Here is a 27,473-nt window from a genome sequence, read left to right on the forward strand (position 1 = left end):
TAGACAAAAATGAAGGGACAAGGATGTTGAAATACTGCTTTAACCCTTTTATATTCTTCAATATCACCTTGCCCTTGTGGCAACTGCATATTATTGAAATTTAATTTGAATTCCACTTTTTTCGATTATTTAGCTTCGAGATGACATGAATGAACATCCAATTAAGGTATAGGTCATGGATAACATCAACATGGTTAGCCATGTTTCCCAGACGTTTTCGCAGGGAATGTTTCCAATATATATTTTTTATCTCTATATAATGAATATAATTAATATCAGAGATTCTTGCTTCTGGCATTAAGATAAACTGTGGAAACATGGCAGCAAAAATTATGCAAAACTGAAAAAAAAAATTATTAATTTTATAAAATAACAAAGAAATGTAATTCACTGAAGCCTTCCTATTAAAAAGAAAAATTGCAAAGAGTCTGTGCGTTTTTGATTTTTTCACGGAACAACGAAAACAAATATCATAACATAATTGACAGGTTGTAACGACGACGACTTCGTTGACGGGGGGTCGTTGCCTTCACAAATTCAATAGAACACTCAAAATGTATTTTCTTTAATAATAATAGCAAGGACATTCCAAAATGTCACACTCCCCTATTACATGTCGCATGAAGTTCAAGGGGCAGAAAAGAGAACACCTTTAGCCAAACTACGCCTCGCATTCGGATGGTGCCAATGAAATTTGTAACCTAATTTCTTTTATTGACATAAAATAAAGAATTTATGACATCTTTTGAAGAAACTCCCATAAAAAAAGAAACATAACACACACACACACACACACATACACACACATATATATGTATATATATGTGTATATATATATATATATATATATATATATATATATATATATATATATATATATATATATATAACGTTGGTGGTCCAAGTTTGGAAAGTAAAGAAGCAACTTGATGGAAACCCGCTTCGCAGTGGCCGAAAAATGGCTCGTGAGCTAAACATATCGCAAGTGCAAGAGCTTATACCGCAACAGAAAGATAATAGACCCAAAAGACCTAAATAGTTGCTTCGCTTGGCCGAAATGGTGAACTCCCGAATTTGGTTTTCTCCGCTCCGGTGAGAAAACATTCATTGTCCAGCAGCAGTTTGTAAAGAAACAAAATGATCGTGTTTACTTGCAAAAGAGGTCAGCTGAAAATGTCCACCTTCGGTTGGCCACCAGAACTCAAGCGCCAGGGTTTTTGTGTGGGCCGCCATAACGGCCGAGAGTCGCTCTCCGCTCGTATTAATCGACCATTACGTCAGAATAAATGCCGAATATTATCGCGAAAATATTCTGGAGGGTGGTACGCAAACATTTTGGCAGCAGACCTTGGACATTCCAGCAGGACCCAACACCATAGCACTCAGCACGTGCCACCTAAGAATGGTTACAAAAAGAGGTTCCTCGCTTCATTTACAGCGCGCACAATGGCCATCAAAACCTCCGGATACCAATCCATTGGACTATTGTGTCTGGAGTATTTTGGAAAGCAAGGTGGCTGCAATCATTAAAATACCGAATATTTGGGGGAAGGGTGTTATAGGGGGGCCAATACAAATTGCGTATTTAGAGTTCGTAATGGAACAACCTACAGTATGTGACAGAGAATTGTCCGTGCAGGTTCAGGTCTTCGTAAAGGCCCCATATATCAGTACCTCCCGATATTCGGTATTTTGATGATTTTAGCGTCATTATTCACCGGAATTGTTTCAAATTACGTATTTAGAGTTCGTAATGGGAACTACAGTCTGTGACATAAAATTGTCTATTCAGGTCCAGGTCTTCGTAAAGGCATCATATATCAGTACCTCCCGATATTAGGTATTTTGATGATTTTAGCGTCATTATTCACCAGAATTATTTCATATTACGTATTTAGAGTTCGTAATGGGAACTACAGTCTGTGACAGAAAATTGTGTATGCAGGTGCAGGTCTTCTTAAAGGCATCATATATCAGAACATCCCTATATTCGGTATTTTGACGAGTTTAGGTATAATACCCACCGAAATTGTTTGAGATGTCGTATTTGAAGTTCGTAGTGAATGCTACAGCCTATAACAGAAAATTGTCTATGCTGGTGCAGGTCTTCGCACAGCTCCGATATAACGGTACTTCCCTATACATTTATACTTCCCTATATACGATATTTTTATGATTTTAGCTACATTATTCACCGTTTATTTCAAGTTTCGGATTTGAACACGGTAATGGCTTATGACAACAATGCCTATGTAGGTCCACGTCGTATAGACCCCAATATAACGGCTATATTCGGTATTTGTATATTGGGTATTCAAAGTTCGGCCCAGCCGAATTTACTGATTTTTAAATTGTTTAATGTTTTATTGAATGAAAGGAAAATATCAAATTTTAGAATAAGTGTAGATTTGTTCGAATTGGTCACCTTTGGCACGAATTATGGCCTTCAAACGGCCATTGAAACCGCCACACGCTGCCCGAATGTTGCTCTGCGGTATTTTGGCCCATTCTCGGCGAAGCGCTTGCATGAGGTGATCGACACTTTGGTATTTGTTAGTGCCAACCTTGTTTTCCAAAATACCCCAGACACAATAGTCCAATGGATTGGTATCCGGAAGTTTTTGTGGCCATTGTGCGCGCTGTAAATGAAGCGAGGAACCTCATTTTGTAACCATTCTTAGGTGGCACGATTTTCGCGATAATATTCGGCATTTATTCTGATGTAATGGTCGATTAATACGAGCGGATAGCGACCTTCGATTGTTATGGCGGCCCACACAATCACTCTGGCCGGCGTTTGAGTTCTGGTGGCCAACCGAAGGTGCACATTTTCAGCATCCCCATTTTGGCAAGTAAACATGATCATTTTGTTTGTTTACAAACTGCTGCTGGACAACGAATGTTTTCTCATCGGAGCGGAGAAAACCAAATTCGGCAGTTCACCACTTTCGGCCAAGCAAAGCAACTCTTTAGTTCTTTTGAGTCTATTTTCTTTCTGGTGCGGTGCAAGTTCTTGATTTTTTTGGAATTCCATTGGCTTTACCACGAGCTTATTTTTCAATATTTGCCGAATGAAATATAGCGATATGTACAGCTCACGAGCCATTTTTCGGCCACTGCGACGCGGGTTTCGATCAAGTCATTTTTTTACTTTTCGAACCATTTTTGCTGATATCCGTCCACTTCCTTGACGTCGGGCTATGCCAGCAGTATCACGGTGACGAGGTACGGTAAGAGACACGAAGATTTATTCACATTTAAATGCTGGAGTTCTCCAACGATAGCCACTTGTGGCTTCTTCTGACTGGCTGTTGTTCCTCATCACTCACGAAAGGAGTAGCCCATTTGATCCAAACTTGGCACCACCTTATATATTTTTCATAATTATAATAAATAAAAATTAATATTCTCGCACCTACCCCACAAAAGGTCAAAATGTTTACAGTGTCAATGTCGGGATTGAGCCTGATAAAGTTTAATGCCATATAAACGAAGACTACCAACTTCATTGTTGCGCCGATTTAGTTTGTTGTTCTGTTCTACTGATCTATGGCTTGAAATGTGGATTGAAATATATATATTTTTTTAAAAAAGTTTCCACTTCACATTTTCGTAGAACAAGAATTGTCATTTCAAAGACAACGTTTTCTGTCTTCCCTCATGCGAACGAGCTTTAATTAAATCTGAACCGATTATTGGTTAATTAATGTGATCTATAACTTGGTTACAAGAAAAAATTGTCGTTTGTAGGAACAAAAATAAGTAGTCACTCATAAATTAACCCTGAATGTAAATTCTTATAGGGTAAGTGTACCAGTAGTCGGCACTTTTAGGCTTTTCAATATTTCAATCTTTCGACATTCTGAGTGAAATTTTTCAATTGCAGAAAAATAAAGTTGTTCAGATTCCATATTTTGTTTAGTTTTCGAACAACAATTTTCTTTGTTTTTATTAAATTGAAAAATTAAAATTTGCAATTTTACCAAAATAGTAGTTTTTTGCCAGTAGTCGACACCATTTTCCAATGCTCGGCAAGTCTATTTGCCAGTAGTCGGCATATGCTATTTCATTAAAAAAAATATTATTTTGTATATTTTTTTATTTCAAATAGTATAAAACAATGCTGTAATACCAATTCACAGTTTAATTAACTAATTTCGTTTTTAAATAGTGTTTTATTTAATTATCATTCTAAACCAAATATAGGTAGAATATCAAGAATAGTATGGATTTTCAATTAAAATAAAAATGAGATTAAATAAAAAAGTAACTTTCTTATATTTGGAATTTATGAATTGATCTTTTTCCTTTAGATAACCAACATTTTTTAAATGCCACCGCTATCTAAAACGTCAAATAGCTGATTTAAAAAAAAAACCTACTCAATTTAGAAAATTTGGTAAAAAAAGCACAAATAAAAGCAACTGCCGACTCAAAACTATTTTTTTATTTGAGTAGTTTTTGGATTATTTTTTAATACTTTCCTCAAGTTTTGGTGAAATAGGTCAAAAATGATATATTTCTAGTAATCGGCACCTTCTGCCGACTACTGGTAAATCTCTTTTTTCCTGTCGCTAATGTCGGCATTAAATAATATAACAAAAAAATGCTTGATTTGTATGATCAGATTTCTGGTTAAAAGAAAGAACGAAGAGCAAGTTGTATAATAAAGATAATAGTATTGAGGTGATCCTTTATGGATGAGGTATCAGAAGGGGTTTGCAGTTATATATCACCCTCACAACAGATCTTATATTAGGAAAAAATGTTAGAAGAGAGTTGGAGGCTTATTTCGCTTTTTATACCCTACAACACTATGTGTTTGTGTGGGGTATTATAAGTTTGATTGGGCCAAAAATTATGGAACACCTCGAAATATCTAGCTATGTATGTCCGTCCGTCTGTCCACGTTAATTTGTAATCACTCCACAGGTCGCAATTATGGCCCGATCTTCACGAAATTGAAAATGGAGATGGGGTTAAGGTATCGAAGCGGAAGTTAGCATGGAGCTAGAGCTTAGGGCTGGCCAGAAGCCTTCCAATTTTGATGGTCATTGGGTAATATTTATTAGGTGGAATGGACCATAACATGTTAAATAAAAGTTAAATTTTCCATTAAATTTTCCATGATTATTCATAATTTTTACCTTTTGTGGTGGAGATATCAGAAGCGGTAAGCGGATGTATCCCAACTCCGTAATGGATCTTGCGTTGGTAGAAATAATAGAAAGTACCACATTTGAAAAGAATGGAATGCGTATGGTTATCCAAAATTTTGACTCGTTGTAAGGAAGGTATTAAAAGGAGTGGTCCGTTCTATCCGTTCTTGATACCAGATCGTGGGTTGGTAGAAAAATTGGAATGTGTGAAATTTGAAGAACATAGGTCACTTTTTACATATATTTAGAACAGCGTTGACATAGTTGTTCGGGATACCGTAGCGTTTTGTTTTGGAAAATTTTCTACATTTCTGGGAGAATATCCCAGAAAAAAAGAAAGGACGTGGTGCGGATTGGTGGCTCTTAACATGTTTTATATATATTTTATAAGAGAGACGATAATTTAAAATGTTGACGCTTTGTGGGGGAAGTATCTGAATGAGTATGCCGATTTATTTCATTTCCACGCCAGATCTTCTGCTAATCGGCCCAATTACCGTTATTGTCGCCTCGACTTAATTTTGCGACGACGACGACAACCGTAATAGGGCCGAATAAAAATATTTTCTCATCTTCGAATAGAGTTGACAATAGAAGAGGGAGATTGGTCCTTCGAGCCGGATCCAGAATTGAATCAACAGCCAAACCATTCGCTTGGTTTTCTATTCTCAGTCAAAAAATTGATCCTTCGAACAGGATTTGAATAAAGAATAGAGTTGACAATCGAAGAGGGAGATTGGACACTATTCTTTTTTAGATTGGTCCTTTGAGCCGAATACACAGAATTGAAACTACACTCAAGCCAAACGGTTGTATTCTTTTCTCATCTCCGAATAGAGAATAGACTTTGGACTCTTTTCTCACTTAAACAAATACAAAATGGTAAAAATATCAAGGTCGACTAAAAAATACAATGTCGTCACAATTTTTGACGGTGACAGATATTTTCTTAAAACGACTTTAAGCCGACTGTTGTATCGGCAATGATAATAGCAATCTTACATCGCTATCGACAAAAAACGACAACCCTAATACCATTATTGTCGCCTCGTCTTAATTTTGCGACGACGACGACAACCATAATAGGGCCGAATAAAAATATTTTCTCATCTTCGAATAGAGAATAGAGTTGACAATAGAAGAGGGAGATTGGACTCTTTTCTCACTTAAACAAAAACAAAACGGTTAAAATATCAACGTCGACTAAAAAATACAATGTCGTCACAATTTTTGACGCCGACAGATATTCTCTAAAAACGACTTCAAGTCAACTGTTGTATCGACAATGATAATAGCAATCTTAAATCGCTATCGACAAAAAACGAATAGAGAATAGAGTTGACAATACAAGAGGGAGATTGGACTCTTTTCTCACTTAAACATTGGTCCTTCGAGCCGAATCCAGAATTGAATCAACAGCCAAACCATTCGGTTGGTTTTCTTTTCTCAGTCAAAACATTGATCCTTCGAACAGGATCCGAATAAAGAATAGAGTTGACAATCGAAGAGGGAGATTGGACTCCATTCTCCTTTAAATTGGTCCTTCGAGCCGAAAACACAGAATTGAAACTACACCCAAGCAAAGCGGTTGTATTCTTTTCTCATCTCCGAATAGAGAATAGAGTTGACAATAGAAGAGGGAGATTGGACTCTTTTCTCACTTAAACAAATACAAAATGATTAAAATATCAAAGTCGACTAAAAAATACAATGTCGTCACAATTTTTGACGGCGACAGATATTCTCTAATAACGACATCAAGTCGACTGTTGTATCGACAATGATAATAGCAATCTTACATCGCTATGGACATAAAACGACAACTTTAATACCGTTATTGTCGCCTCGACTTAATTTTGCGATGACGACGACCACCGTAATAGGGCCGAATAAAAATATTTTCTCATCTTCGAATAGAGAATAGAGTAGACAATACAAGAGGGAGATTGGTCTCTTTTCTCACATAAACATTGGTCCTTCGAGCCGGATCCAGCATTGAATCAACAGCCAAACCATTCGGTTGGTTTTCTTTTCTCAGTCAAAACATTGATCCTCCGAACAGGATCCGAATAAAGAATAGAGTTGACAATCAAAGAGGGAGATTGGATTCTATTCTTCTTTAGATTGGTCCTTCGAGTCGAATACATAGAATTGAAACTAAACCTAAGCGAGGCGGTTGTATTCTTTTCTCATCTCCGAATAGAGAATAGAGTTGACAATAGAAGAGGAAGATTGGACTCTTTTCTCACTTAAACAAATACAAAATGGTGAAAATATCAACATCGACTGAAAAATACAATGTCGTCACAATTTTTGACGCCGACAGATATTCTCTAAAAACGACTTCAAGTCAACTGTTGTATCGACAATGGTAATAGCAATCTTAAATCGCTATCGACAAAAAACGACAACCCTAATACCATTATTGTCGCCTCGACTTAATTTTGCGACGACGACAACCGTAATAGGGCCGAATGGAAATATTTTCTCATCTCCGAATAGAGAATAGAGTTGACAATACAAGAGGGAGATTGGACTCTTTTCTCACATAAACATTGGTCCTTCGAGCCGGATCCAGAATTGAATCAACAGCCAAACCATTCGGTTGGTTTTCTTTTCTCAGTCAAAACATTGATCCTCCCAACAGGATTCGGATAAAGAATAGATTTGACAATTGAAGAGGGAGATTGGACTCCATTCTCCTTCTCCGAATAGAGAATAGAGTTGAAAATAGAAGAGGAAGATTGGACTCTTTTCTCACTTAAACAAATACAAAATGGTAAAAATATCAACGTCGACTAAAAAATACAATGTCGTCACGATTTTTGACGGCTACAGATATTCTCTAAAACGATTTCAAGTCAACTGTTGTATCGACAATGATAATAGCACTCTTTCATCGCTATCGACAAAAAACGATAACCCTAATACCGTTATTGTCGCCTCGTCTTAATTTTGCGACGACGACAACCGTAATAGGGCCGAATAAAATTATTGGGACGTGTGAAATTTTAAGACAATCTGCCTCTTATGTCCCATTTTACAAGAGTTATAATTATTCAAAACTTTAATCCTTCTTGGGGGAGATCGGCCGATATATTCCATCTTCCCACCTGACCTAGCTCTGATAAAAATATTGGGCTTTGCATAAAATTGGGCGATCCTTTCTAAATCAAATTCTGTAAACAGATTGTAGAAAATTGAACAAGAATTAACACAAAAAATTAAGCTATTCAATCTTGTTCATCCTTTATTGACTTTTACAAGCTTATTTATATACAGTTTGTCAAATATTTCTTTGCAAAATGCAAAAAAGTCGTAATTTTGATATTTAAATTGAAAATGTATAAACAAAAACGAACTTTCTTACACTTTTTCTTTTATTTTGTATTAAAGGTGACAGTTACTATTGACATTAACAAAAAAAACATGTAAATTTCTATATAAAGCAAACCAAAAAAATAACAAAAACAAAACAAAAGCAAATATTCTCTTGTCAATTAAATCTTTGCAAAATGTAAACATAGGTCGAAAAGGAAAACAAAAATAACGGAACATCACTTTCGAAAAAAAAAATTTGGTCTGCATCTTTAATTTGCTCTCCACTAATATTTTAATACGATTTTTTATTTGGACAAGTGCACATTTAAACAGAAACTGCGATTTTAACCATGCCTGGAAAACGAGTTGATGATAATTTGATTCAGTTAGTTTATTACAACTATTATAAGGGAAAAACGGCAAAAGAATTGGCGGAAATGTTTAATATTAAATTGAGGACCATATATAATATAATTAATCGTGCAGAAAAAGAAAATCGTCTGTAGCTTAACAATTCCAGGGGAAGGCCACCAAAACTCAACAGACGCGATCAGTCCAAAATTTAAAAAAATAGAAGAAAATCCGCAAACGAGTCTGAGGCAGTTGGCATTGGACATAAAAAATGAGTGTCATAAGGAAGTGAGCTACGAGACTGTTAGAAAAGTCTTAAAAATCCACAAGTACTCGTCTCATGTAGCCAGAAAGAAGCCATTGCTTTCTGCTGTTAACATTGAGAAGCGGCTTACATTTTCTATTACTAATGTTACAAATGCTGAGGAGTACTGGAACGACGTAATTTTTTGCGATGAGACAAAAATCATTTTATATCATCATGACGGACCCAGTAAAGTATATAGAAAGCCAAACTCTGCACTTCAACAAAAAAATATAATACCAACAGTTAAGTTTGGCAAGCTCTCTGTAATGGTGTGGGGTTGTATTTTCTTCAATAATGGCAGAAAATTCCTGAATATTACGATGTAAATGGACTAATACAGTCAATGCCGCGTCGGCTAAATGCAGTCATGGATGCTAATGGACACCATACAAAATATTAACCTTCATAGTAAAAAAATTTTAAAACTTCTGTTGTATTCTACTATGAGTTTTCGTTTTGCAAAGAATTTATTGACAAGGAAATATTTGCTTTTATTTTGTTTTTGTATTTTATTTTTTTATTTAATGTTTTTTTTTTTATTTAATCATTAATATCAATATTTACTATTAAATCTATATCTATAAAAGAGGAAAATATTTGTATGTTTGTTTGTTTGTTTGTAATTTATGGACTCGAAAACCGCTGAATAGATTTTCCTGAAAATTTCCATATATACTGCAACATCGCCTGAAAGTAACATAGGCTATATACATTTTTGAATTTCCTCTTGGAACTGGAGATATAGCATCAGAATCGGAGGTACCGGCCAAAAATTCAGATTTTATATGCACATATCTATTGATTGGTTGAAGATACAGTCTCCAAATTTGGAATACGTAACGGAATTTGGAACAAAAATAAGTTTGCCAAATTATATTGTAATCGGTTCAGATTTGGATATAGCTCCCATATATATTTTCGACCGATTTCGTTCATTTGATGCCTCAAACACAATATGAATGTTCGATTCCAATGAAATTTGGAATGTGTGACGGGATTTAATCCGAAAATAAATTTGTCAAATTATATTGAAATCGGTTTAGATTTGGATATAGCTCCCATATATATTTTCAGACGATTTCAAGCATTTGATGCACCATACACGATATGTATGTTCGATTCCAAAGAAATTTGGAATATGTAACGGGATTTTGATTAGAAAATAAATTAGTCAAATTATAATAAAATCGGTTCAGATTTGCATATAGCTCCCATATATATTTTCCGCCGATTTCACATATTTGATGCACAAAACACGATACGTATTTCCGATTCCAATGAAATTCGGCATGAGTGGCTAAATTTGGTACAAAAATAAATTTGACAAATTATATTCAAATACGCTCAGTTGTGATTATAGCTCCCATATATATACTCAGCCGATTTCACATATTTGATGCACCCAAAGCGAGAGAGACAAAATCTGGCACCAGCAAAAATTGCCAAATTATATTGAAATCAGTTGAGGTTTGGATATAGCTAACATATATATTTCGGCCGATTTCATACATATTATGCACCAAACACGATATATATGACCGATTCCAATGAAATTCAGAATGTGTGGCGGAATTTGGTTATAATAATAAATGTGATAAATTAATTGGAAATTAGTGAAGATTTGGATATAGCTCCCATATATATATATCCTCGGCCGATTTCACATATTTGACGCACCAATTTCAATTAGATATGAAAGGTGTGGCGGAGTTTGGTGTAAAAGTAATTTTTTTTTAAATTATATTTAAATCGGATCAGATTGGGATATGATTTTAATAAGAACCATTGACCCACAACGCCCTATGCTAACACTAAAAAACAACACAACAATTTATTTGAAATACGCTTATTACGGCGAAGTATGTTGCTATCTCGAATTCACTAATTGCAATAGAAATGCCACTCTACTTAAAAAAAAATTGCAGTTTCCTGCACGCTTGGTATTTGCTATGAAATAAATAAATCCAAAGGACAAACCCTTCGTGTAAGCATGTCATGTTACTGCTTTTGTAATGATTTTGTTTATTAACGCATAAAATTAGTGCAATATATTTTTTTTAATTTTTAAATTTGTTTTTCTTTATTCAACATATATTCGTAAATAAAATTTTGAATGCATATAAAATCAAAAGGGGTAGCGAAGCGCACCGGGTTCAGCTAGTCTAATATATAGTAAAAGAAAAAATGTAAAAAAATTAGTTGTCTTAAAAAATGTTTACTTTATATATGAAAAAAATATTTTTTTTTAATTTTGCAAAGAATTATTTGACAAACTGTATCTATTTTTTTTTTTTGCATGTGGTATAAAGCCAATATTAAACATAAACAACCAAAAAGCCACTTTTCTAGACGGCTGAATGTTGATTCTAACGCATTTCCATATAATTTGACATTTTGGCCTATGTAGCTTAAGCACTGAAAGCGGAAAAATAAAAACAAAATCAATTCAGCTTTTGGAAGTGATACTTACATTCATTACGATTGTGTGAGTCTATACCATAAATAGAAATATACGCTTACATATTTCTATATGTAATTACATTTTCCACGTTATACTCCACTTAGATGTTAAACATTACAATTGTAGGTAGTCGACACAACACATTCCTGCCCGCGCGCCCTTAATGATCATTAACATACATATCTGGTGTCAAGGCGTCATCCTGTCTTGTACTCTCTTTTTGGCGATGTTTTCAGCGTAGTTGGCATAAGTAGATTCGTACTAAGTGATTCTGGGAAAATTGGATGTAAAAAAAAGCCATGACACATATACGACTATGGTGGGCTGCGAGGGAATTTCAGAAAAATATGCGACTAATGGAAATTTCTGGCCCGTTGAAAATGTTTAAAACAGAATAATTTTGAAATGATGTATTTTCCTCATCAGTAACGGTACTCAGATTGTTTTTTTATGTAGTATGGAGGGTATATTAAGTTCGTCATTCCGTTTGTAACTCATCGAAATAATAATTTTAAACTTAACAAGTAAACAAGTATCGGTCGGTTTTGCCGACAGATGAATATCCTCAGCCAATGTTTGATTATTTAAAAATATTTTGACTTCTGTTATGATTATTTAAATGTTTAACCCCTCGTTCAGTTGGTTCCGAAGAAATGGGTCAATATTGGTCATTTCGTATCGGATCTAAATAAATATGATATAAATATTGCGACGTGCTACATTTGGACTGTGTTGTGTTAATGGAAATTTTGCGGTGCACCATGTCTTGAATAGAATCGGATGTCAATTTCGCTTTTTATGAGCTTCATGGATATTCAAAATTTTAAGTCTTTGTGGCGGACTACCAGAAGGGGTGGACCGATATATCCCATCTTCACAACGGATCTTTTGTTAGTGGAAATAATGGGGCGTGTGAAATATAAAGATAACCTGATGCCTATTTCGGATTTTATAAACGTTTTAGTTATTCCAAACTTTGACTCTTTGTGGGGGAGGTAGCAGGAGGAATGATCCGATCTCTACCGTTTTTTAACAGATCCTGTGTTAATAGAAATATTCAGATGTGCCAACTCTAAATGGAATCCGATGTTAATTTCGCGTTTTATGAGCTTAATGGATATTCAAAATTTCTACCTTTTGTGGGGGAGGTACCAGAAGGAGTAGACCTATATATTCTTTACACCAGACCTTGGGTTAATATAAATGTAGAGATGTGTGAAGTTTTGAAGGCAATTGGACTCTTACATTATATTTTATGAGAGTTGTAATTATTCAACATTTTGACCATTTGTGGGGGAGGTACTTGATGGAGTGGACCTATATTTTCCATATTCACACCTCACCTAGCACTGACGCAAATATTAGGATTGGCAAAGGTGGAGCAAAATCGAATTATCGTTTCTCTTTCTGTGCAAAAAATATATATTTTTTGAACATTTCGAACATTTGTAGGGAGGTACCAGAAGGAGTGGATCCACATATTCCATCATAACACCAGACCTTGGGTTAGTATAAATATTGTGATGTGTGAGATTTCAAGACAATCGGGCTCTAACATCACATTTTATGAGAGTTGTAACTATTTAAAGTCTTGACCTTTTGTGGGGGAGGTACCAAAAGGAGTGGACCGATATTGTCCATCTCCGAACTCGATCTATTCGGATAATTCGGATGCTCCCTTCGATAGTTATCGTGCGCACCAGCCAGCCAGACAGACAGACGGACGGACGGATGGACATCGCTAGATCGACTTCAAATTTTCTGAAACGGATTTGGTCCAAAAAGACCTAGTGTCTAAAACCGTTATTTCGACTAGGCACATTTTGACCGTATCAAATGATATATACCCTCTGTAGCCATATGACTGAGGGTATAAAAAGGTATATATATTATTGATCAGCGTACAATTCTAAGACGATTTGGCCCTGTCCGTCTGTTGTAATCCCGCTACAGTCAAAACGAATAAATATAGGAAGCTAAAATCTTGCACAGATCTGGCTTTTTTTTGTAGGCAGGTCAAGTTCGAAGATGGGCTATAACGGTCCACGATATCGTCTAGTTCCCATATAACGATACCCCCCGATATTCGGTATTTTGGTGATTTAAGTCACAGTTTTGAATGGAATTATCCGAAATTCCACACAAGGAGTTCCTTGTGAGTACTTTATCCCCTGGAAGAGAATTATCTATAGAGGTCCCCCATATCGTATAGCCCCCATATATAAGGTACCCCCCGATATTCGGTATTTTGATGATTTTAGCCACATTTTTCAACGAAATTGTCTAAAATTCCTCACAAGGAGTTCCTTGTGGTTATTTTACCCCCAGCAAGATAATTGTCTATATAGGTCTACGATATTGTATAGCCCCCATATAAAGGTACCCCCCGATATTCGGTATTTTGATGATTTTAGCCACATTTTTCAATGAAATTGTCTGAAATTCCGCAAAAGAAGTTTATTGAGAGCACTTTATCCGTTGGAGGAGAATTATCTATATATGTCCCTGATATCGTATAGCCCCCATATAAAGGTACTCCCCGATATTCGGTATTTTGATGATTTTAGCCACAATTTTCAACGGAATTGTCTGAAATTCCACACAAGAAGTTCATTGTGAGTACTTTACCCCCAGATATAGATTTGTTTCTATAGGTCGACAATATCGTCTATTCCCCCATATATCGACACCTTCCAATATTTTTAAGATTTCAACAGAATTTTTAAAGGATTTTATTATTTTGAAAGTGTTTTAATTCGTTCCAAATGATGGATGGTATTCATAGTTCAGCCTAGCGAACTTACTGCTCTTTCAGAAAGATTCTTTGAAAATAAAACTTTTCCGTCACAAGCTTAGTATTGTCCGATTAAACTCGACGAAGCGCTTGCTTGGGGCGATCGACACTTTGGTATTTTTTAGTGCCAACCTTGCTTTTCCGAATACTTCAAACACAATAGTCTAATGGATTTGGATCCGGAGATGACCATTGTGTGCTGCAAATGAAGGCATTGAACCTAATTTTGTAACCATTCTTGGGTGGCGCGTGCTGATTGCGATGGTGCTGAGTCCTGTTGGAATGTCCAAGGTCCGCCGCAAAATGTTTGCGTTCCCAAGGCTTTAATACACCCTCCAGAATATTTTCGCGATAATATTCAGCATTTATTTTGATGTCACGGTCGATTAATACGAGCGGAGAGTAACCATTGGCTGTTATGGCGGCCCAGCTTATTTCTTTGGCAAGTAAACACGATCATTTTATTTGTTGCCAAACGAAGCAACTATTTAGCTCTTTAAAGTCTATTTTCTTTCTACTGTGGGCTAAGTTCTTGCACTTTTTTGAATTTCAATGGCTTAACCCGAGCTCGTTTTTCAATATTTGCCGAATACATACAATATGTTCAGCTCAAGAGCCATTTTTCGGTCACTGCGACGCGGGTTTCGATCAAGTCGCTTCTTTACTTTTCGAAACATTTCTGCTGATGTTGCTGTTTTCTTCCGTCCACTTCCTTGACGTCGGGCTATGCTACCAGTATCACGGTACGATATACAAAGGATTTATTCACCTTTAAATGCTGGAGTGCTCTAACGATAGCCACTTGTGGTTTTCCAGACAAATATAAAGAAATCACACTATCACGCTTGAATTCCATCACGAAAAACTTTTTTCTGGAAAATTCTCAGCAGAATGCTTTTGTTCGCTTGTAAACAATATAATGTGCTGTCAGTGGAATAAATTTAACAGCTTTTGGACGAGTGGCTTAGAAATGACATCAGTCTGAAGTTAGTTGCAGTTTTTCTCTTTATCTCACCCTATATTCGACACCTTTCAAGCACGGCTCGTCAAAATATTCCTACCAATACAAGATCTGGTGTGAAAATGGAATGTATTGGTCCACTTCTTCTGGTACCTTTCCCACAAAAGGGTTAACATTTTGAGTACCAAGGTGCTCTTAAAATGACAAATAAGTCATCCGATTCTCTTCAAATTTCAAACAACCCAAGATTTTAAAGATTTCGTGTTTTGTGGCGATGCGACCCACTCCTCGACCCACTCGTATTTCCCCCACAAAAAATAAAATTATTTCAATTAAATTGAAAATTTATTTTCGATATTTTTATAAGTATTTGATAAAGTAGTCGATATATAGGGTTGCCCATATTCGACGAACCCATGACCCATTCCAATCGACGAGGCTTGTCCGCAGGCAACATTCTTTGCGTCAATTGAATTTTGTACGGTAAAAAATGCAAATCAATGCGAATAATCCGTTGCAAAGTGGGCCGAGCCATGCCCAACTGCTGAGAACGGCGTTTTTGGGATGTTCTTGGGGACCTCTCAACACTGGCTCGTACGGCAGCGATATTCTCGGCCGATCGCCTTGGTCGACTTTTATATGGCCTCTTCGGATTAGAAAGAGCCTTACCAGTCGAAATTTTTTCGTATAAACGCTTAATGGTGTTCTTAGAAGGCGCACTTCTCACATTTTTTAATGTTTTCAAAGCACGTTGAGTTTTCACAATTGACTTGAATGTAAATTTCAACTATTTCAGAGCGCTCGCGTGGCGTGTATTGGTTCATGGTAAAAATCTGCTTGGACTGACGCTTCAAACGCGGTATGTCATTGAGCGATGTGACATCTCTGTCAAAAGTTATGACGTTGTCAGATGGGTCCGTCGAATATGGGCAACCCTGTAATTCAAATGTGGCACGTTGGTATATTTATTTCTACCAGACATGGGTCAGTTACAAAATTAACAGTATTGGCCTACTGCTTCGGAATCAAGTCCATATAGGTTCAACAGTTTAAATGATCATTACGCAGTAAACATTTATTTTAATAAACGAATATAGGCTGACGGTATACCTCTGTCGGCAAAACCGACTGAACTTATATGCTTCATTCGTATTTCTTCCTAACCTTTGACGTCTTGATCAGACCAACGTGTCATTAGAATATTATGATGTAACCTTTTGGATGGTATGGACACTTTGATCGAACTGTTTTATTCACTACAACTGAGGTTGAAATTATAAAATACTCTGACTGAGGCAATCCCAAATGATGCCATTTGTTTGTAACGAAAACACTAACGATGTAAAAGCCATTTTATGGTAAAATAAACATTTCTTTTGTATATTTTCTTTTTGGCGTGGGTAGAGTCGAGGTTATTTTCAATACAAAAATGTTTGCCATCATGCGAATCACATTCATATGCAAAATGGAAACGATTCTACCGAGGTTATGGCAAGGTCTTGCGATTGCCCTGAATAAATAGACACAGCTACACAGCGTATGCCTTTGACTCACCTGATTTTTTCGAAGTAAAGGAATAAATTCCATTGCCCTGGTGAATGCTGCCACTTGAAATACTTTTCGATGTTTGCAGATGGGAATAATGCGGAAGCTGGTGGTGATGGTGGCTGGCATTTTGATGCTGATGATGAGGATGTTGTTGGCTCTTGATCATAATACTGCGATGTGGTTGCACACCTTGGTGGCCTGTATGCGAAGCATGATTATGTTCATCGGATCCATTTACGTGTGCACTGTTGGCAGCACAAGAATTTTTTGTCTGTCGTTTCAAGGAGCTTCTAGCATTTGTTGGGCGATAAGTTGTTACTGTTGTATTGGGTGTTGTTGTTGTTGCTGCTGCTGTTATTGTTGTTGATACAGATGTTTCCAATCCTGATGTAATTGTAGTTGTATTGGTATTGGTTGTAGTTGCTGTTGTTGATGTTGATGATGCTGTCCCTACACCGGTTGCTGTTGTATTGACAGTAACTGCACGGCAAGACATTGTTGTTGGGGTTGCTGCTGCGGCAGCTGCTTCTGCCGATGTTGAAGGTGTCGTTGCAGTCATGTCATGCATCATGGTCAACTGGTGAGTTTTTCTGCCATAATGATAGTGACAAGCAAAAATTACAAAGAATTACTCGAAATGAAAAAAAAAAAAAAAAAAACACAGAAATTCAAAGAAAAAAACTGTCCCCTCTTTTGAGAGAAAATTTATTGCAAATTAATTGCACTTTGAGTTCAGCGGAAAATTCCAATGACAAAATAACTCCAAACCTATGACTATCACACAAAACGAGATGGGGTGTGGAAAAAGTGGACAGGGGCATTTTTCAATGAAGCATACAATTGTTGGAATTTTCGGGCGCAATTGATGGTGGCAAAAAGGTAGGAGGAACTATTTAAATCCTCTGCACGGCATATTGGCATCGAAGACAATGCAGATTATTTGATCTGTGGAAAAGTAATTTTTATATTCCTGGAAAAATTTGTTCCAAAACCTTCTATTTCAACAAACAAACAATGTTTACAAACGAAAAACCGAATCTAAGATACTTGAATTTTATTTATTTTTTTATTTTTTATTATTATTATTTATTTATTTTTTATTATTTTTTTTTTTTTGAACTGCAGATTTTAAATGTTAACCTTTATGTTGAATGCAAATAGAATGGGCAAATAATTGTTTGCAAAACAAATAAAAACGGCAATTTTTAAACCCTCCACTTCGAAGAAAGTTGAAAATATTGAATATTGATTTTTATACCCTACAACACTATGCGTTGGGGGTATTATAAGTTTGATTGGGCCAGAATTTATGTAACACCGCGAAATATTGGTTTCCCATATAGGAAAGTATATATGGATCTTCCTAGCTCGCCGAGCTGAGTCGATCTAGCTATGTATGTCCGTCCGTCCGTCCGTCCGTCCGTCTGTCCATGTTAATTTGTAATCACGCTACAGGTCGCAATTATGGCCCGATCCTTACGAAATTTTGCACGAAGGTGGGGTTAGGGTCAGAATAGAAGCCTATTTCTTTTGGAGATGATCGTCAAATGTTTAGGGGTTGAAATGGACCAAATACTGAAAAAATGTCGGATTTTGCAGTAGCTATACATGTCGCAATTATAGACGCGGAATTTCGCATGTAGCTAGAGTTTAGGACGGGAAAGAAGCCTACCAATTTGGGTGGTCATCGGATAATATTTAGCGGGTAAAATAGACCATATCTTTTGTGTTGAAAAAAATTCAAAATTGTTCATTAAACCGCGAATATTTTAAATCCCGGCGAAATCGCAAAGCCATGACAAGGTTACTTCTGATCTTTACATTGATGTTAACATCCATCCATCAAATCGGATATATAGCAAAATATGTGCAATATATATGTCTATCAATGATGATATGCCTGAAAGATCTCTTATATGTCGAGAACGGCTGAAATGATTTCGACAGTTCTCATTAGTTCAGAATGGCCTCTTGGCAGGAAAGAAAAAACGTCTAAAAAATTGCATAAAAATATATCTCTAAAGATTTTGTAATATTTTCTCATATTTTTTTCAATTTTGTCATATTTTTGGCATATTTTCATTTTGAATTAAACATTTGGTAATATTTCTACAGCTAACAAAACTAAGTTGTTAGAATATCAGGATATCACCTACAGATCGCATTTATGACCCGGTCCTTATGAAATTTAGCATGGGGATAAGATGAGGGTCAAAATAGAAGCCTACTCTTTTTGGAGATAATCGCCATATATTTAGGGGTTGAAGTGGACCAAAAAAACTGCAAAATTGTCAGCAAGTCGTAATTATTGCCCGATCCTCACGCACATTTGAATGGGGGTTACGGGCATTGCAAAAGCCAAATTGTTTTGGATGGCCATCCAAAAATATTCAATGTGTGAAATAGTTTGTCAACTTTTGTAGACAAAATACGCAAATATCTATTCCAGTGACTTTTTGGAGAATTCACAAATGCAGGAAAGACGCACTTCTGACTATTTCGTTAAGGCTGATTTCGTTGAAGAATATAGTCAAATGTCTATATCTCATATAGATGCGTTTTAGTCAAAAACCAATAATAAATGTTAATCTTTTGCCACTTCTGAGAGATTATAAGTCTTTGGGAAATATTGGTTCCAGATCTAGGAAGACCATTTACGTGCTACATCTACCAATAAATTGGAAATGAGGAAATTAGTTTAAGTTGCTATTATTCGAAAATAAGAGAACGAAACCTGATGGTTTCCTTTTATTATTTGTCACAATATCTTGTGGAATTCTTTCGAGTATCTCGCCTATATGAACTGTATCATTTATTATAGTGTTGTAGGGTATTCAACGGTCGGCTCCGCTCGACTGTAGCCTTTGCTTACTTGTTTTTTTTTTTTTTTTTTTGGAAAATGGTGCTGGGGACACTGATGTTAGGTTTTATGAGAGTGAATGATTGTCAGATATATGACCCTTTTGTAGGAGATACCAGAAGTAGTGGGTCAATTTTTTTCTATGTTCACTGCTGACCTATGTGTTATATAAATATTGTAACGGGGCCTAGTTTGGCCCTATATAGGGTGAGAACCTTTCATTTTATATTAAATATGAGATTTTTGTATTTATATTATCATTACTTATACCCTACACCACAAGGTGGTCAGGGTATTATGTCTTTGTGCATTTGTTTGTAACAGGCAAAAGGAAACGAGATAGAGCCATAGTTCCTTTTGATGATCTGCATAGAATCATATTCTGAGTCGATATATGCATGTTCGTCCGTCTGTCTTTTTATTTTTGTAAACAAAGTACAGGTCGCATTTATTTGCCCGATTCAGATTAAATTTTGCACATAATTTAATAATTTGTTTGACCCAAGGACCAACCGTATTGAAATTGGAGATAATCGGTCAAAATTTAGGTATAGTTCCCATATAAATTTTCGTTAATATCAGCCCAAATAGTATGGAATTTTGTACGTACGACCAGATTGGACCTGAAAATAAGTATACCAAATTTGATCGAAATTGGTTCAGATATAAATATAGCTCCCGTATATATTGTTTATCCGGTTTGCAATTTTTGTCCTCCGCAGCCGCAGCACTCTGTAACAACGATATTTGGGGAAATATATGAAATATAACTCGGAAATACCCTTGCTAAATTTTATCGAGATCGTTATTATTTAAAATGTTGACCTATTATGTGGGAGGTACAGGGTTGTCCATATTCGACGGACCCATCTGGCAACGCCATAACTTTTGACAGAGATGTCACATAGCTTAGTGACATACCGCATTTGAAGCGTCAGTCCAAGCAGATTTTTACCATGAACCAATACACGCCACGCGAGCGCTCTGAAATAGTTGAAATTTACATTCAACAGAAGAAGTCAATTGTGAAAACTCAACGTGCTTTTAAAAAATTAAAAAATGTGAGAAGTGCGCCTTCTAAGAACACCATTAAGCGTTTATACGAAAAATATTCGACTGGTAAGGCTCTTTCTAATTCGAAGAGGCCATATAAAAGTCGACCAAGGCGATAGGCCGAGAATATCGCTGCCGTACGAGCCAGTGTTGAGAGGTCCCCAAGAACATCCCAAAAACGCCGTTCTCAGCAGTTGGGCATGGCTGGGTCCACTATACAACGGATTATTCACATTGATTTGCATTTGTTCCCGTACGAAATTCAATTGACGCAAAGAATGTTGCCTGCGGACAAGCCTCGTCGATTGGAATGGGCCCAAAGGGCCCGAGTACAAACAAGAATATAAATATAATAAATATTGTCCACTTTCAAACAAGACCGAAAACTTCTCTGAATATTTCGATGCGCCAAGTTTAATCTGTATCGGTTCTTCCATTGCTCAATATGAGATTTGATATACCCTCAGCCATATGGGTACAGAGGTTACGGCCAAAACATGTCTCATCAAAATAATGGTTTTAGACCCAGGTCTCATTAGACAAAATCCGTTTCAGGACATTTGGAGTCGATCTACGGATGTCCGGCCGTCTGGCTAGCTGGCTGGTGCGCACGATAACTCTCGAAGGGAATATCCCATTTGGACCAAACTTAATACATCGTAATATTATTATCAAACTTAGATTGAGTTCGGAGATGGGCAATATCGGACCACACCTTCAAGTAACTCCCCCACATAGGGTAGCATTTTTGAATAATTTTGTGTATCATAAAATACGAAATAAAGTATATATATATATATTCATAATCAGCATAAAATTCTAAGTCGATTTAGCGATGTCCGTCTGTCTGTCTGTCCGTCTGTATGTTGAAGTTACGATACGACCCACATTATTTGACGTAGAGCGCTAAAATTTTAGCAAAGCAATTTGTATTGTGTCAAGGATGGTTGGTATTGAAAATGAGATATATCGGTCCACGTTCTGGTATAGCCCCCATATAACGGTATCTCCTGATATTCGGTATTTTGATGGTTTTTACCACATTTTTCCACGGATTTGTCTAAAAATTGGTATTTGTAGGTCATAAGGGGTCCTTGTTCGTGTGGCGAAACATTGTAATTATAGGTCCACGTTTTGGTATAGCCCCCATATAACGATACCTCCCGATATTCGGTAATTTAATGATTTTTGCTAAATTTTTTCACGGATTTGTATGAAAATTGGTATTTGTTGGTCATAATGGGTTCCAGCTCCGGTGGCGAAACATTGCATGTATGGGTCCATGATTTGGTATAGCCCCCATATAACGATACCTCCCAATATTCGGTATTTTGATGGTTTTTGCCACATTTTTTCACGGATTTGTCTAAAAATTAGTATTTGTAGGTCATAATGGGTCCTTGTTCGTGTGGCGAAACATTGTAATTATAGGTCCACGTTTTGGTATAGCCCCCATATAACGGTACCTCCAGATATTCGGCATTTTAATGGTTTTTGCCACATTTCTTCTAATGTTTCCTTTACCCTAAGTTGGAGAGTATTAAAAGTATAAGGTGTGAAGATGGGATATATCGGCCAGTTTTTTCTGTAACCTCACATTTGAGTAGCTCAACATCTGATTGATTTTAAAATCATCACACCCCAATATTTCTATCAACAAAAGATCCAATGTTAAAATGGTAGGTTCCGGTTCACAACTTCTGGTACTTCGCCCAAAAAGGGTCAGCATATGGAATGAGTATATCTCTTATAATATGCGAAACACTTCAGCTATTCTTGTCGAACTTGGTTTATCTAAATTGATCTCTCAACCAGAGATATGAATTTGGAATTAATCAGTACCTCCCTCACAAGGCGTCAACATTTTGAATAATTATAAACTTATAAAATTCGAAACCAGTCAACCATTTTTTATCAAGCTTTGTGTATCTCAATATATCTGTTAACCATAAATCTTGGGGATTTTTTCCTTTTGGTTCTTTCCTTTTGGTCAAACTTTTGACTAACAAAAATTCTCATAGAATTTAGTTGGTAGATCTTCTTCAAATTTTGCACATCCCAATATTTTTATCTGTATTAAATGATATAAGGCGTATCTAAGTATTACGATATACCGAGTTTCAACAAAATCGGATATTCTCTCCATGAGATTTGCATTTTTTTTCTAAGATGTTGAATTTTTTGTGCATGGAGCGCTATTTTGCTCAACAAATGAGATCAGATCATAGATTTGCTCAATTTTACGCAGGAACGAAATTTGCTCGCAAACAGGAGCGATCGAGGAGTGGGAGTTTGTTACGGAGTCTACTCTTTAAAATGTAGAATCATATGCTCACTCATATTTAAACGAAATCGAAAAATGTAATTTGCCCAATTTTTCCTTCTCGAATTCAAGTGAGTTTCACTCTTTATAAAAATTCGAGCGAGTTTTCGGAGCTCTGATTGAGATATACATCATTGAGACGAATTGTGCATAAAGACCTTGGTATGGTCCCATAGAATGTCCAATTGGTTCAGCACTTGGAGCCAACTAACCTTTCAATGGGTTTTGGTATGTGTGAAATTTAAAGAGATTTGGATGCCTATGTCGCTATCTTTAAGCGTTTGGTTTTTCAAAATCTTGAATCCTACGAAATGTTGACCCTTTGTGGGGGGTGGTACCAGAAGGAGTGGACCGATACATCCCATCTTTACAGCAGATCTTGTGTTAGTAGAAATAATGGGATGTGTGGCATATGGAGAGAACCTGATCTTTTTTTCGGATTTTATAATTGTTTTGGTTTTTCAAAACTTTAACCCTTTGTGGGGGGAGGTACCAGAAGGAATGGTCCGATCTCTATCACCTTTATAACAGATCTTTTGTTGATAGAAATATTAAGATATGTCAAGCCTGAAGGGATTCGGATGTTAATTTGGCGTTTTATGCGCTTCGTGGATATTCAAAATTTTGACCCTTTGTGGCGGTGGTAATAGAAGGAGTAGAGCGATACGAAATAATGGAATGTGGTGTAAAATATGAAGAGAACCGGATGCTTGTTGCGGATTTTCTAATCGTTTGGGTTATTCAAAATTAGTAACCTTTGTGGGGAAGGTACCGAGAGGAATGGTCCGATCTCTATCATCTTTATAACAGATTTTGTGTTGATAGAAATATTGGGAGGTGCCAAGTCTGAATGAAATTGGATGTAAATTTCGTGTTTTATTTCACGCTTTGGCTGTATCAAATGATATTTAACATCTGCAGCCATATGACTAAGGGTAAGCGTTGGGCAAAAATACATTTTCTATACTCTTCGATTTGAGATTGCAATACGAACAATTATTTCTCCCCATTATAAATTTGAATTTAATTTTTCTCTCTCTTGATTTTCGGCTGCTGTAGTCCCCAATAGCCCATCCTCACCGAAAAACAGCACAGACATTTGACATACAATTCAATACTTTTATTTATCTTACATTTGCTAATTGAATTCTTTAAATCGAATATTTCCGGAAAACAATTTAATCAGGCATGTCACAGAAGTTTTACGAAATCGATTTATTTCACCTTTTCCAAATCGTTACGATTTGCTTTTGCTTCTTCAGCACTCGTACGTTTTGACTATTCCGGAAAAAAAATCATTTCACATTTTTGAAATAAAAATATGGTAACTTCATGAAAAAAAAAGTCGTAAACAAATTATTGACAATTAAAAAAGGAGTTTAAATTGTTTTTTATAATATAAACACCAAAAGTAAAAATGCCAGGGGCTTCAATACTTGCTGTAATGGATGAAGAAATAAATCAGCGGTCTACTGAAAAAATTCGTCGCCGGACATTGAGGAACGCATCAGATCCTTTATCTCACTCAAATGCAGAGTAAGGATCCACCATTTTTAGTCCATTGTGTAAAATAATGTAAAGTTAAGAACGAGTCGTATTTGCTTTTTCCTGTTCTACAGCATATTTAAGAGTTTCAAGTTCAACTATTTTGAGTTTCATTTCGTTCCGTTCACGCATTCTCTTTTGTATTTCAATATTATGTAACTGCTCTTCCACATACTTTTTTTCCAGGATGTTACAAAGTCTGTCCAACTTTTCAGTTTGTTTTTTCATTTCCTTACTGTTATCTTCTAGAATTTTACAAATTTTTTTCCAAGTTTTGTAAATGAGAATTTTCCTCAACTAAAAGCGCATTTAGATCTTGCTTTGAGGGAGTTCTTGCCCGGGGTCTTTTTACTGCAGGCGTGGGTTTTGCTTTTGTTAGGCTACCCGACACTTGTCTTATTGGTGTAGATGGCGGAGAACACGATAAGCTTTTATTTCTAAGTCGTTTTTGAATAGGTGTTCGCGAACGGTTTTCTTCCAATGTTGGTGTTCTTGGATCAATTGCCAATGTAGAAACATTTTTAAAAGCAGCTGGAATGCATGATCTTGGTCTATCTTTTTTATTTAAAATCGAAGTGGTCTGCTTTGAAGTTGAGGGTGAAAAATTAAGCTCTTCGTTTTCAGATTCACGTAAAACTAATTGACTTGATTTTCGAGTTCTTGAAATATGTGTAGATGATGACGAATCAAAGTTTTCTTTTTCAGAACAACTGAGATCTAATTCACTTACAAAATCCGCAAAGCTTACTGCACCACCAACTCCATCGACACTTTTATACAATCCGCAAATTCTTATTAAACTGTTCTCGTGTTCACTGAAAACATATTGATTGATATCACCACCACCAGTTCCTCGCAAGTCCTTTTAATTACTTTTCATCATGGATTAGAAAAATAATAGATTTTTTGTAAAATAAATTCCAAAAACATGTTCATTCTAAGAGAATTTGGTTAATACAATATTTTCTGTTAAATGTATGTGTCTTCTGTTTATTTTTTACGTTAAAATCACTAAACATTTCAATTTCACCCTGCTTTTTGAAAGTGATATCAAAACGCAAAATTTTTGCGTTTTCCGTTTTTTAGAGAAGCTAAAACCGTTTTCGTTTTCACTCTTGAACGATTTTACATTCTGTGACATGCCTGAATTTTTGCTTGGAAAGTGACCAAATCAAATGGCTCTCTGTACTTCGCAAACTACTATAGTATCCCTTTCACAAATAAATTGAAACACATTGATTTTGTTCTTCTTTGTGTACCCCCTCTCCATCTCTACCCTGTGTTATGCCACTTACTTCTGCATTGTTAAAGTTCTGCGAACCGTAGCAAATTTCCAAACTGTACAGCCGGTAAATGTATTCAAAACGGCAATGGTTGTAAAGGGAACGGCAAATACAACAACGGTGTCCCAGTAATTGAGTAGGGTGATGTAATCCTGCAAAGAAACGTTAATCGAAATAAAATTTAAAAAATATTTGTTTTTTTTTTTTATTTTTGTAATTTTTTGTTTGGTTGATGTGAAAATGATTTGAAATGAGGCAATAAAGATGTGCTATTTCCTTAAAAGGATTCGATAAGAAAATCAATCCTAAAACTGGGATCTAGATCAAATGCAAATACGTAAAAATGTATTTTGTTCGCGGAATTAACAAAAAAAAAAAAAAAAATAAAATATCAAAAAACAGAATAAATCTTTATTTTCAAAAACTCTAGAAAATATTTTTTTTATTTTCTTCTCAAAATTTGTACTAAAACACCATGTTTTGCAGTTTAACAAATACTGTTTATGAGTTGTACAAATCAATAAAAACTCAAGACTTTTCTTTAAACTCAACATTTTCAACATGTTTTTGACTAACTTATTTCATTACCAAGTTTTCAAAAGGCAATCGGGAAAGTTGGCCTAGACAAAGTGTAAACATGAGTGCTGTCAATGTAGTGTGTTTCAAGGAAATTCCATTTCAAATATATGAAAAGGAAAGAATTTTGTATTCAAGTATTGACCAGTAGGGAGAGGACAAATGTCGAACAGGGACAACTAAATAATACCCTACATCACTATGCATAATGCGGAACAATCTTAGTTTAGCTATAACGCTCGAATTGATGTGCATTTTTTTAATTAAATTTTAAATTTTACCCGGCGGTCATAACCGGTTATCCGGATTTTTTAATCGGCTACGCGGTCGAAGTTTTTCTTAGAACTTAAAGTCTTCCTATGTAGCGGGTCTTCGGCCAGGATTCAAGTATTTTTCCTATGGGTAGGTACAAATTTTCAGGACATTTGGAGTCGATCTAGCGATGTCCGTCCATCTGTCTGGTTGGCTGACAGATAACACTCGAAGGGAGTACCCGATTTGATCCATACTATCTGTTTGATTTCATTCAGTCTTTCTCCTATCTCCTCCAAAAAAATGTCAATATTTTTCAATAAAGTTTCGGAGGTCATGTGCGAAATAAAAAAAATATTGGCTCACTTCTTCGGTATCATCCCAATGAAGGGTAAACATTTTGAATAAGCAAGTCAAAATATAATTTATTATTAGACATGAGCTGAGGGAATACATCGACAAAACCGACTGATACTTTCTAACTTGTTGCCCTAACTCCCAATTTAGGTCACAAAAGAAAAGACAATATCTTAGGCTTTCATTTAATAGACATATCTAAAAACCGGTTATATTTCGGTTTTTTTTAAACCGAACTTTCGCTTCAAAAATCCGGATAACCGGTAAAACTGGGTAAAATTTATGTTTTTGCTATCAGGAGGCCGAGATCTCTGGTATAAAT

At 35.8% G+C, this 27,473-nt stretch overlaps 2 protein-coding genes across 9 annotated transcripts in view; one reads left to right on the forward strand and one right to left on the reverse strand.

Annotated features, from left to right (window-relative positions):
• Positions 1–27,473, forward strand: part of LOC101893717 (protein furry) — a 353,570-nt gene that overhangs the window by 218,175 nt on the left and 107,922 nt on the right. The window lies entirely within an intron of this gene.
• LOC101901269 (uncharacterized) overlaps positions 1–27,473 on the reverse strand; it is a 108,380-nt gene that overhangs the window by 63,757 nt on the left and 17,150 nt on the right. Inside the window, exons 2-3 of the mRNA XM_059131617.1 lie at positions 25,979–26,118; positions 16,909–17,492 (exon numbers count right to left, since the gene is read on the reverse strand). Coding sequence (XP_058987600.1) covers positions 16,909–17,492; positions 25,979–26,118 — 724 coding nt within the window. The remainder of the gene's footprint in view (positions 1–16,908; positions 17,493–25,978; positions 26,119–27,473) is intronic.

Source organism: Musca domestica, unplaced genomic scaffold (genome assembly GCF_030504385.1).
Source record: "Musca domestica strain aabys unplaced genomic scaffold, Musca_domestica.polishedcontigs.V.1.1 9, whole genome shotgun sequence".
NCBI lineage: Eukaryota > Metazoa > Arthropoda > Insecta > Diptera > Muscidae > Musca > Musca domestica.